Source organism: Palaemon carinicauda, chromosome 6 (genome assembly GCF_036898095.1).
Source record: "Palaemon carinicauda isolate YSFRI2023 chromosome 6, ASM3689809v2, whole genome shotgun sequence".
Lineage (NCBI taxonomy): Eukaryota > Metazoa > Arthropoda > Malacostraca > Decapoda > Palaemonidae > Palaemon > Palaemon carinicauda.
The window spans coordinates 141,424,615-141,436,976 of record NC_090730.1 but is presented as its reverse complement, the minus strand read 5'-3'; the positions used below and the strand labels follow the sequence as shown (position 1 = coordinate 141,436,976).

The 12,362-nt window shown below is 42.6% G+C and overlaps 1 protein-coding gene across 2 annotated transcripts in view; it reads left to right on the top strand.

Moving 5' to 3' along the window:
- LOC137642687 (cyclin-dependent kinase 5-like) overlaps positions 1–6,010 on the top strand; it is a 94,857-nt gene extending 88,847 nt beyond the window's left edge. For both annotated transcript variants that reach the window (XM_068375468.1, XM_068375469.1), the window contains exon 7: positions 4,905–6,010. In XM_068375468.1, coding sequence (XP_068231569.1) covers positions 4,905–5,003 — 99 coding nt within the window. In that variant the 3' untranslated portion in view covers positions 5,004–6,010. The remainder of the gene's footprint in view (positions 1–4,904) is intronic.
- Positions 6,011–12,362: the final 6,352 nt, after the last annotated feature.

Genomic DNA, 12,362 nt, shown 5'->3' with positions numbered 1-12,362 from the left:
CCGCAACAGGCAGTAACACCGTCTGTTGCCGCACCTGCTGCTGTAGACCCTAAGTGGTCTTTGCTACAGTCTATGCAGACACAGTTAGCATCTTTTTTGCAGGAGTATCGTGCGGAGAAGGTTGACGCTGCACCCGTTAGCCTACAACCTACCACGGTTGTGCGCCCAGCAGACGCTGTGGCTGCCTGCTCCCACACTCCAGCTGTGAGAGCTCCTCCACCCATGCGCAGTCGACCCTGCCAGACGCATGCTGACGTTCACAGACGCACGGAACCCTCCGTTGACGTGCGTGTGCTACCACAACAACAGGAGGGTGGAGTTAAGCTGCTGTGTTTTGACACGGTGCGTCAGCCTCCGCAACCCACTGTGGTTACCGCCACTCGCCCGCAGCAGACTAGTCAGTCAGGAGTTGAGGCTTCCCCACACAGCTTTGGTTGTTGCCAGCTCACAGACTGTCAAGCAGTTACATGACGTTGCCTTCTGGTCTGCTACTAATGCACCAGTGCTGTATGTCCTCACGCACCTGTTGTGGTTGACAGTTCAGTTTTTTGACAGTTCACAGACTGTCAAGCAGTTACATAACGTTGCCTTCTGGTCTGCTGCTAATGCACCAGTGCTGTATGTCCTCACGCACCTGTTGTGGTTGACAGTTCAGTTTTTGAGTCAAGCAGTTACATAACGTTGCCTTCTGGTCTGCTGCTAATGCACCAGTGAGACCCTCACTGAGATAACCTAGCTTTTCTCGGACAAGGTTCCTGTAGATGAGAAAGTGCTGTTCTCCCTCCTACTGATATTCCTTTGAGGACTCTGTCATTTGGAGAGGAGCCTTAAGCTGCTTAGCCTCCTATGGACTTTAATTAAATCATGATGATTTTTTAAGGATCTTCGTCCGGATCTTGTAACTGCTGCTCCTCGTTCGCCTCACGTCAGAACTTACACTAGGCCTAGCTACTTCGAAGCCGTTGTTGTTAAGCTAGTGCTCTCTCGCTCTCCTAGAGAGCGTTACGTCGGCTAGGCGACTGGTTTTTGCACCAGGAGGAGTTTTAGGGATACAGCCTTTTGATTTCCCTTCTTTTTATCTGGCTTATAGAGCGAGAGTCTGATAGGACACGAGAGAAGTTCTCAGCTTGGGAGTTCATGCCTCTGCCCAGGTAGACTTCTCAATTCTGGTAGACTCGGCCAGGCGCATAGCCAGGAGACGCTCCAGTTGTTTACAGGTCAACTTCTCAACTTTTGTCGAGCCTTTGAAGTTTTGCTGTACTATTATGTCACACATAACAAGGCTTCCAGGGATGGTAAATGGTTCCGCTTCAGTCGCTAACCCCGTCTGTTGCCACACCTGCTCCCGTAGACCCTAAATGGGCTTTGCTGCAAGACATGCAGTCCAAGCTTGTGTCCTTGATAGAGGACTTAATACGGAGAAGAACCTTCTGGCCAACAACCTTCCTACCGGTTGGTTGTGCGCCCTGTTGACGCTGAGGTATCCTACTCGCGTCCGCCAGTTGAGGTGGTTCCTCCACCGATGCGACCCAGTGTGGGTTGCCAGTCGCACGTTGACGTTAAGCGACGCTCGGAGGTGGTTGTTGACGTTCAGTGTGTCACTAGGAAGACGTTCAACAACCAGCAGAGGTGACTTGTTGTGACGCAGTGCGTCAACCTCAGCAACCCGGTAGGGTGTTGACTGCACAACCCAGACAGTCTAGACAGTTTCGGGTTGACGCTGTACTTCCTCGCGTCCCCATGGTTGTTGACAGTTCACAGACTGTGCAGCAGTTCCATGATATTGCGTCCGGCTCCGTCACGCATCCACCAGTGCGACCGGATTCAGCGAGTCAGACGTTGCCCACTCCGTTGCCATTTCCTCATCAGTTTTGGATGAGGAACCCTCTGATGAGGACGTTGCTGAACAAGACGATCAACCCCCAGCCCTGCTATCCATCCAGAAGATGCTGAAGAAGGAACGCTGCCCTGTCAGGCTGTGGATGAGTCTGGTAAGGACACTGTCATCCGTGGTTCAATTTGTGTCACTAGGAAGACTACACCTCCGTCCTCTTCTATACCATCTAGCTTTTCACTGGAAAAAGGACAAGACGCTAGAAGCGGTCTCGATCCCGGTTTCCGGAAAGATAAAGTCTGGTCTGACTTGGTGAAAGGACTTTATCAACCTTAGAAAGGGTCTTCCCCTGACTGTTCAGACTCCCAACCACGTTCTCTTCTCGGACGCATCGGACGTAGGCTGGGGTGCGACATTAGACGGTAGGGAATGCTCGGGATTATGGAACTCGAGTCAAAGGACAATGCATTTCAACTGCAAGAAGCTACTGGCAGTACGTCTGACCTGGAAAAGCTTCAGGTCTCTCCTTCAAGGCAAAGTGGTGGAGGTGAACTCGGACAACACACGGCTTTGACGTACATCTCCTAGCAAGGAGGGACCTACTCTCTGACATGGTACGAGATCGCAAGGGACCTCCTCACCTGGTCAAAAGGTCTAGACTTTTCACTAGTAACGAGGTTCATCCAAGGCAACTTGAATGTCATAGCAGATTGTCTCAGTCGGAAGGGACAAATAATTCCAAAAGAATGGACCCTCCACAAGGATGTATGCAAGAGACTTTGGGCCACCTGGGGCCAGCCAACCATAGATCTCTTCGCAACCTCGATGACCAAGAGGCTCCCAATAGTTTGCTCACCTATCCCGGACCCAGCAGTAGTTCATATAGATGCCTTTCTACTAGATTGGTCACATCTAGATCTATATGCATTCCCTCCGTTCAAGATTGTCAACAAGGTACTGCAGAAGTTCGCCTCTCACGAAGGGACAAGGTTGACGCTAGTTGCTTCCCTCTGGCCCGCGAGAGAATGACTCACCGAGGTACTTCGATGGCTAGTAGACGTTCCCAGAACACTTCCCCTAAGGGTGGACCTTCTACGTCAGCCACGCGTAAAGAAGGTACACCAAGGCCTCCACGCTCTTCGTCTGACTGCCTTCAGACTATCGAAAGACTCTCGAGAGCTACAGGCTTTTCGAAGGAGGCAACCAGAGCGTTTGCTAGAGCAAGGAAAACATCCACCCTTAGAATCTACCAATCGAAGTGGGGAATCTTCCGAAACTGGTGCAAGTCAGTATCCGTATCCTCGACCAGTACCTCTGTAACTCAAATAGCTGACTTTCTCTTATATCTGAGGAAAGAACGATCTCTTTCAGCTCCCACTATCAAGGGTTACAGAAGCATGTTGGCATCAGTCTTCCGTCACAGAGGCTTAGATCTTTCCAACAATAAAGATCTACAGGACCTCCTTAAGTCTTTTGAGACCACGAAGGAGCGTCGTTTGGTTACACCTGGTTGGAATTTAGACGTGGTACTAAGATTCCTTATGTCAGACAGGTTCGAACCGCTTCAATCAGCCTCCCTGAAAGATCTCACCTTTAAGACTCTTTTCCTGATATGCTTAACCACAGCTAAAAGAGTCAGTGAGATTCATGCCTTCAGCAAGAACATCGGATTCTCATCCGAAACGGCTACATGTTCTACAACTTGGTTTTCTAGCCAAACACGAGCTGCCTTCTCGGCCTTGACCAATATCGTTCGATATTCCAAACTTATCGTATGGTTGGAAATGAACTAGAAAGAGTATTATGTCCTGTAAGAGCTCTTAAGTTCTATTTAAAAACCTTTACGAGGCCCGTCTGAAGGTTTATGGTGTTCAGTTAAGAATCCATCTTTGCCTATGTCAGAGAATGCTTTATCCTATTTTATCAGACTGTTAATACGAGAAGCTCATTCCCATCTGAATGAGGAAGACCAAGCTTTGCTGAAGGTAAGGACACACGAAGTTAGAGCTGTCGCAACTTCCGTGGCCTTTAAACAAAATAGATCTCTGCAAAGTATATTCGACGCAACCTATTGGAAAAGCAAATCAGTGTTCGCGTCTTTTATCTTAAGAATGTCCAGTCTCTTTACGAGAACTGCTACACTCTGGGACCATTCGTAGCAACGAGTGCAGTAGTGGTGAGGGCTCGACCACTACAATTCCCTAATTCCATAACCTTTTTTAATCTTTCTCTTGAAATGTTTTATTATTGTTTTTGGGTTGTCCGGAAGGCTAAGAAGCCTTTCGCATCCTACTTGATTTGGCGGGTGGTCAAAGTCATTTCTTGAGAAGCGCCTAGATTAGAGGTTTTGATGAGGACCTTTAGTATGGGTTGCAACCCTTCATACTTCAGCTCCTAGGAGTCGCTCAGCATCCTATGAGGATCGCGAGGCTCAGTAAGGAAGACGTACTTAAAAAGGCAGAGTAATTGTTCAAGTCGACTTCCTTACCAGGTACTTATTTATTTTATGTTTGTTATTTTGAATAACTGCTAAAATGAAATACGGAATACTTAGCTCATAATAATGTCAACATGTAATGCTGGTCTCTACCCACCCCCCTGGGTGTGAATCAGCTATATGATCATCGGGTAAGTTTAATATTGAAAAATGTTATTTTCATTAGTAAAATAAATTTTTGAATATACTTACCCGATGATCATAAATTAAAGGACCCACCCGTCCTCCCCAATAGAGACCCAGTGGACCGAGGAGAAAATTGGTTCTGTGTTGACATCGAGTACTTGAGTACCTACTTGACAGATGGCGCTGTTGATGTACACCCCCACCTGTATAGCGATCGCTGGCGTATTCCGCCCGTAGGTTTTTCTGTCGGGCAGCAGAGCTGACAGCTATATGATCATCGGGTAAGTATATTCAAAAATTTATTTTACTAATGAAAATAACATATTTGTGACTGCAAGTATTTACTATATAATCTAGTATTTGGTATACACAATCCACAAGTTTTTATTCTGTTTTTGATGATAGCTCTAATTGTGTTGGGTCATGATTATTTTTTTTGGTTTTCAGCGTCTCTTGATCTGCAACCCAGCAGTAAGAATGAGTGCAGAAGATGCCATGAATCATTCTTACTTCGCTGATCTCCCTCCCTCTATTCGTAATGGTTAAATAAAAGTAAATTAGGGTACTTTTTATGAGAGCTGTATTAATTATTGCTAGATATAAGGTATGAAATAATAAAATTTATTTTAAATTTGTATACCAAACATAGATTTCACAACCTTTGGAAATTTTAGATTTCTCAACTTCCAAATGTAAATTTCAAATCCAATGAAGTAAAATCATGAGCATAAGAATAAGTTAGAAAGGTGGTTTTACAATTCCTTTCTGTGTATTCTATCATGAATTGCTGTACTGTGCTGTACCTTAATGAAGCACTGTCCTATCTATATAAGCCTTCAATTGCTCTGCTGAAATGGTCTGATTACAAAACAAATTTTCATAGGAAATGTAAGAAATTTGTATTAGAGACATTTTACATTTTTTTAAGATAGTGGCATAAGGCATTACAGTATTTGTAATATTAGGTTACATTCCATTTTTTATCTTTTTTCTACAAACAGTTCATCTTTAGTTTTGACATCTTAACTAAATCCAGTATTGTTTTATTGGTACTTTTAAGTTTTGTGCATACTGTTCATTATTTTGAAAGATCTTGATTTTTCTTTATGTAAGGGATTTGTTTAGAGCATTAATTTCAATTTTGAGTGGTTTTTATGAATACAGGTATGTATAATTTATCATTTGTTACTTTAGCAGAAATGTTAATAGAATTTTCATTGTTCCAATTTTTATGGGGAGAAAATGAATTAGTAAACCTATAAGGAGAAGACAGGTGCTGTAGTATTGTTAGTGGATGCTGCACTTACAATTTGTGATTATCTAGTCCTTAACTAATGCATTTGAATATTTGTCTTTCACATCCGGAACTTGTGTCAGCAAGATGATATCGAAAATAATCAATATCTGAGCAGTCATTTTCAGCCAGAATTATTTCATCTTTGAGCATCTAGCTTATTCCATTTCCTGTCTTTTTATTGGATTTGTTATTTTCCCAAACATTTGATATTGCTAAAACTTTTCATCTATAGTGCTAAATATATTTTATTTGTCAACTCGTGTTTTATTACATACTTTATCATTTTCAGAGTAGTTTTTGGTGGGATTTTTAGAGATCATAGATCTATCGTGCCTGGTATTCCACTAGAGCAATTAAGGGAGGTGACAAAATTTAGGCAGATGAGATCCAGTTAACCAATGCCCAGCCTCATGATCTGATAAGTCAATACTGTACTTATTTTTCTTCCTTTCACCCAGATATCTTGTGTACAGTATACTTTTTCTGTGATCACTATGCTTTAACATCTAATCAAAAGAAGAAACAGCCTAGTTAAGCCAAAAATCAGCTTCCACCAATTTGTGGACCTAGAATGCTTGTTGTGGGACTTAATCTATACAAACTGCATACTTTCAAAACAATCCAGACCTCATGACAGCAAAGAAGGTATTTATCCTCCACATCTTTAGAGTAGTGAAAAAGTTCTTTACATATCTGTTAAGTACATGGAAGACATGTCCAAAACAAGAGATTTAGTCATCCTGCAGCTAGTAGTGGTGAAATATAGAATTTAAAAATTGCTGAATTGTTCTTGCATATTATGGATTCAGAAATAAGGTTGTTTGACAAAGGACTTATTTTCAATTGTAACTCAAAGAAATAGAATGTACACCGCAGAATAAGGTCATTTACAGTACTCTCTACACGTGTCTCTACCAACCAGAGATTTCCCTTCCCACAAGCCCCCAACCTTCGATCCCCCAGACCCCCTCGCACCTGGGAGACCTGACCTCTCATTGTTTCCCTAGAATGTTCCAAGGGTATGCTAGGCCTAGCCTGCCATGTCAACACATGCCATTACCTCAGGTCGTCATACCAACATGATGTCGCGCTTACCTTCTTCAGAGTTTTCCTTGTAACCTTGTGTTATCGTGTGTGGATCTCGTGATCCTCGATCCCTACTATGGATCCTGTGCCAGTACAACGTCGTTACCCAGGAGTGAGTGGGAAATTATGTGCAGCTTTTTGATCCACGTGTTGTGTACACCACGTCGGGGCCGTGTGTGTTCCCAGATAGACACGTGCTGAGCGTGTGGTCTGGAGCGATGCCCAATGGGCCAAGATTGCCACGAAGAAGTTGAAGAAGGACAGGTGGCCCTCATGGAAGGGTAGTAGGTCTCGTCCTTCTTAGGCATGCTCGGCAGTACCCAGAGTTTCGGGGACTTCTTTGTCTCTAGGGATAACCACAGTGGCAGAGGAGGTAGCGGGACCAGTCGGATCCTCTTGCTTCCCCATCCGTGGCCGGCAGACCCCCCCCCCCCCTTCTCTCAGCCGTAGCAGGAGTGTTGAGGGCAGATCGGCCTCCCATTGCAATATATAATGGTTTGTGTCAAAGAAAGCTTGATGGTTTGTGTGTATGAACAAAACATTTTTTTATTTATATAGTATTATGAGACACACCATTACTTGTTTATCCCTCTAGTACCCCCAAAAATTGCCTTAATCTGTTATTTCTTTTAACAGGTACTGACAGCAGCCCCCTACATCCAGTAGGGAGAGAAGTTTAGGCTATTCTTATAAGTATATAGGAAAGATGAAGTTGCTTATTATATGTTACCGTTGTGTTAGTGGTCTGTGATGCTGCTTTGTATTCATATTTATCTTGCCTGTGAACTGGAAGTACTTTACTTCGTTGTTAGACTGAATAACACAAAAACGATGTTGGTAACACTGATCACATTGTAAACAATCTTCATGGCAACTTGAATACAAACACATTTGTACTTCAGGACATAAGGCCATTTTTTAAATGATAACTGACCCGGACAGTCATTGACTTAGAATATTCATAATGTAGGGAGAGCCTACTGTACTTTTTTATACATACTAAAAGTTGAAGACGCTATGGCTATCCATAGATTTAACGTTCTAAGATTGAAGTTTGATCAATTTTCTTATTGAAGAATCAAGAATATGCTGCATTGGAAATTTACTGGATGCAATGGTGTAAACAAATGCATTATAAGGCCATTGTCTATTGGTCGTGTTCGGCAATCAACACCGTAAGGTTGATGACTATTTTGTTTCTGTGTGCGAAGTAATATGGAAGAATCTCGTTATATGACATTGTGTCATAAACATTAATAGTTCACAGGAGCTATTGAAATGGAATGGGACTGTGTTCGAGTTTAGTCTGAATTGTTTCCAGAATTATCAAAACCCCTTCCAAGAATGAGAGATTTAGGCACTACTGTTGTTGGTCAGAAAAGTTTCGATGACAACGAAACCTTATCATAGTGCAGGTCTACAATTGGAGATTTTCTAAAATGGCTATCATAAGCCCACAGAGACCTGCACAGCAGCATATACGGCCATACTATTCAGAAGCTAAGAATTTTTTAAGTAACTTTGCAGCCTAATGGTAGACTGGATATTGATAAGGACAGTATTGCTTTAGGGAAAATTATTGCAGTACAGTATTTTCACAGTTGTATATTTTCTTTCTAGTTGGTTGATTAGATATTTGGACCACCCAGGCAGTGATGTACTAAAACATGTAGATGTTTGTAGCATAGCATTAGGAACTTATCTGGAATGGTATAGATGTTTTTTTTGTTCCATTTACAAATAAATATTTTTTTCTTGTTTTTATGAAGACAGAATTTCATTCCAGAACCTTTCACCATTATGTTCCCTTCTCAGCCACTATTTTCTTTTAGTATCATTGTTTTATCATTGTTTTTTTTTTTTTCCCTTTTTACTGAACCTGAAAATGACATATCTAAAAAATTATAATAAATGTTTCCTTTCACCTAATGTTCTCAAGGCAGGGGAAAATAAGAAGGAAGTAAGGGTCCTGCTGGGTCCCCTTGCCCAGTATAAAAATCAAGGGGTGGTGCCCAGTGCATCCTTGATTGTTTGCCTTTTACCCAGATTTTTGGGTATTTCACTGTCGTATATTTTTGTGTAGTGAACGTTGGAGTGTGGTCGGTATTCGGACACTAGGCAGTTCGGGTGCTACCTCTGCCCACAGTCCGCAAACCACTACATCATCATTATTCCCTCCGTCCACGGATGCAGCCTCCATAAAGATATCCGCTCACGGGATGACGGTCCCAGTGTCTGCTCAGTTACTCCCAGGAGCAGATCTCTCCTTGCGGGGTCAAGGGACCGGTCCCACGTGATAGGGAGCGGGAAGAACAAGAAGGACAGTTGTTCTTCTAAGAGATATCGTCCCTCCAAGTGTTCTGGATCTTCTCCCAGGGCGGGGACCAAGGTGAGTTAGTCCTGGTCTCAGCCTGTTACTGAGACTGTTGTCCCCTTTATTCCGGTAACATCCGGTAACAGATGTTCCGGTGCAGGGGCATGCTGTGGAACGTATACTTCATATTGAGTCGTGCATGAAGAAGGAATGATTAAGAAGTATTAACGTTTTCGTATTCCATAATGAAGGTTGTAGCAACGTCTGCACATCAATGACTTTCATTATTTATGATTAGTCACGGTCAATCCGTCATTTTGGATAAAGGATTTTCTGTTATGGATAATTTCCTTTTCATGTGCAGGAGTATAAATAGATTATATGTTTTTGTGTATATATACTCAGATATATATGTTTTGGGTACATTAGTGTGTGTTTAGACAATACACTGGAACCTCTACATACGAATGTCCTAACATAAGAATTTTCCAACATCCGAAGTAAAATTCGACCAAATTTCTGCCTCGACACCCGAAGTTTTGCTCCAACATAAGAAGTAAACAATACGCATACGCGTGGAATTTTCTCGAAAGCGTCAACCGTGGTTTGTTGTTGACGCCGCTAGACGGCAGCACATCGGAGGGACGCCAATCGAGCGTCGCCTTGATCAGTCCTCTCATCTCGTGCGCATCGTGTGGTTGTTCTCTATTCGCTCAGTTATAAACAGTGATTTTTATCTTCCTTTTTCATGTGTTTTCTGTGTTTCATAATCATGGGTCCTAAAAAGCTTAGTTTTGGTTCAGGAAGTAGTAGTAGTGGTGAGAAAAGGAAGAAGTCAATGCTTTCATGAGAACTAAAGCAAGAAATAATAGAATAGCATGAGCGAGGTGTGCGTGTTAGCGATCTGGCCAAACAATATGGCCGGAATATGTCTACGATCTCAAAGATCCTAAAACAGAAGGCAGCCATTAAAGCAGTGAAACCTTCGAAGGGGATCACGATTATTTCCAAACGTCGTAGCCCTACCCTTGAAGAGATGGAATGCCTTTTGTTAATATGGATCAAGGACAAGGAGATTGTTGGCGATACGATCACTGAAACAATCATTCGTGAGAAGGCCAGCGCTATCTACAGTGACTTGAAGGCGGCGGGCTGGAGGTGATGCGGGGGAGAGTTCAGCCGATCCTACGACGGAGGAATTCAAGGTGTCTCGAGGTTGGTTCGAGAAATTTAGGAAACGGACCGGGATTCATTCAGTCGTTCGGCATGGAGAAGCTTCGAGTTCGGACACCAAGGCTGCTAAAGACTTTGTTAAAAAGTTTGAAAGCATCGTGGCGGAGGAAGGCTACGTAGAGCAGCAGGTGTTCAACTGTGATGAAACCGGTCTGTTTCGGAAAAAGATGCCTAGTCGAACGTACAATACCGCCGAAGAGAAGAAAATGCCTGGACATAAGCCAACGAAGGATCGGTTGACTCTTGCGCTTTGTGCCAACGCCAGCGGGGACTGCAAAATTAAGCCTTTATTAGTTTACCATTCCAAAAACCCTAGGGCATTTAAAGCACATAGAATTAATAAAGACCTGCTACATGTTCTATGGCGTTTTAATTCTAAGGCTTGGGGTACTAGGCATATCTTTGTGGAATGGGTAAACGTAGTTTTCGGCCCTGCTGTCAAGAAGTACCTTCAGGAGAGGAATTTGTTGAAGTGCTTGCTTTGTTTGGACAATGCACCCGCTCACCCCCGGGACTCGAAGATGACATCATCGACGAATACAAATTTATAAAAGTGTTGTATCTTCCACCGAATACCACCCCTATCCTCCAGCCCATGGACCAGCAAGTCATCTCTAATTTTAAGAAGCTCTACACCAAGCACTTATTTAAGCAGTGCTTTAATGTCACGCAAAGCACCAACTTAACTTTGCGTGAATTTTGGAGGAGCCACTTTAATATCGTGCACTGCTTAAAGATCATAGATCAGGCTTGGGAGGGAGTAACTCGTCGGACCCTGAATTCAGCTTGGAAGAAGCTTTGGCCTGATGCTGTTGCTCCCAGAGATTTCGATGGTTTTGGCCGCGAGAATGAACCTGTGGTTGCCGCCGAGGAAGACTTCGAAGAGATTGTATCCCTTGGCAAGTCTGTGGGTCTGGAGGTGGATGAAGATGATATCACCGAACTTGTCGATGAGCATCATGAAGAGCTCACCACTGAGGAACTCAAGGAGCTGCAAGCCATGCAGCATGATGAGTTCCAAGCGCAGTTGAGTGAGTCGGAGGAGACCGAGGAGGTAGGCCAAATCTTAGGTACGGCGGAAATAAGACAGATGTTGGCATATCATCAACACGTCGTTGATTTCATCGACAAGCATCACCCACAGAAACTTCAGGTTTGCCATGTAGTTGCGCAGTTCGATGATGTTTGTTTAACTCATTTTAGAAAAATCCTGTAAAGCCGTACCAAGCAACTTTCACTCGATAGTTTCTTTAAAAAATCTCTAAAACAGTTTAGTGATCATGATGAAAAGAAAGAAAGTGAAGCAAAGAAAAGGAAGACCAAATCGAGTGAAAGTGAAGAAAATTAAAAATAAGAAAAGAAAAAAAATGTAAAAAAAGGTATTAAATTATAAAAATGAAAAAAAAAAAATAAGCGAAGTTAAAGTTCACGTAGTGTAAGTTAGTGTAAGTTATCGTACGTTATCGTAGTCGTCGTCCCTACCTCCTCGTTGATCTTCCGTCTCCTCCTTCGTAGCAGTCCCTACACCTGCGCTGGCCTGTCGCTATGGTAAAGTGTTAATAAAAACCCCTTTTTTATTTATTATTTCTTTATTATTATTCTTTTTTTTAGATATTCCTGTAATATTCAATTGTATTAATGTTATATGTAATTATGTGTAACCATTTATTAAGGAGTTATTATGGGTTTTTAGGCTGAGGAACAAATTAAACAAATTACCGTGTATTCTTATGGGAATATTTGCTCCAACATGCGATTGTTTTAACATACGAAGCCGTTTCTGGAACGAATTAAGATCGTATGTAGAGGTATCACTGTACTTTTTTCATGTTCAGTACATCAAGTTTGTCTTCCGTACAGTAACCTTATATCATGACATTTCCTTTTTCATGTGCAGGTGTATATATAGATTATATGTTTATGTATATGCATACTCAGGTACAGTATGTATGTTTTAGATATGTAAGTGTGTGTT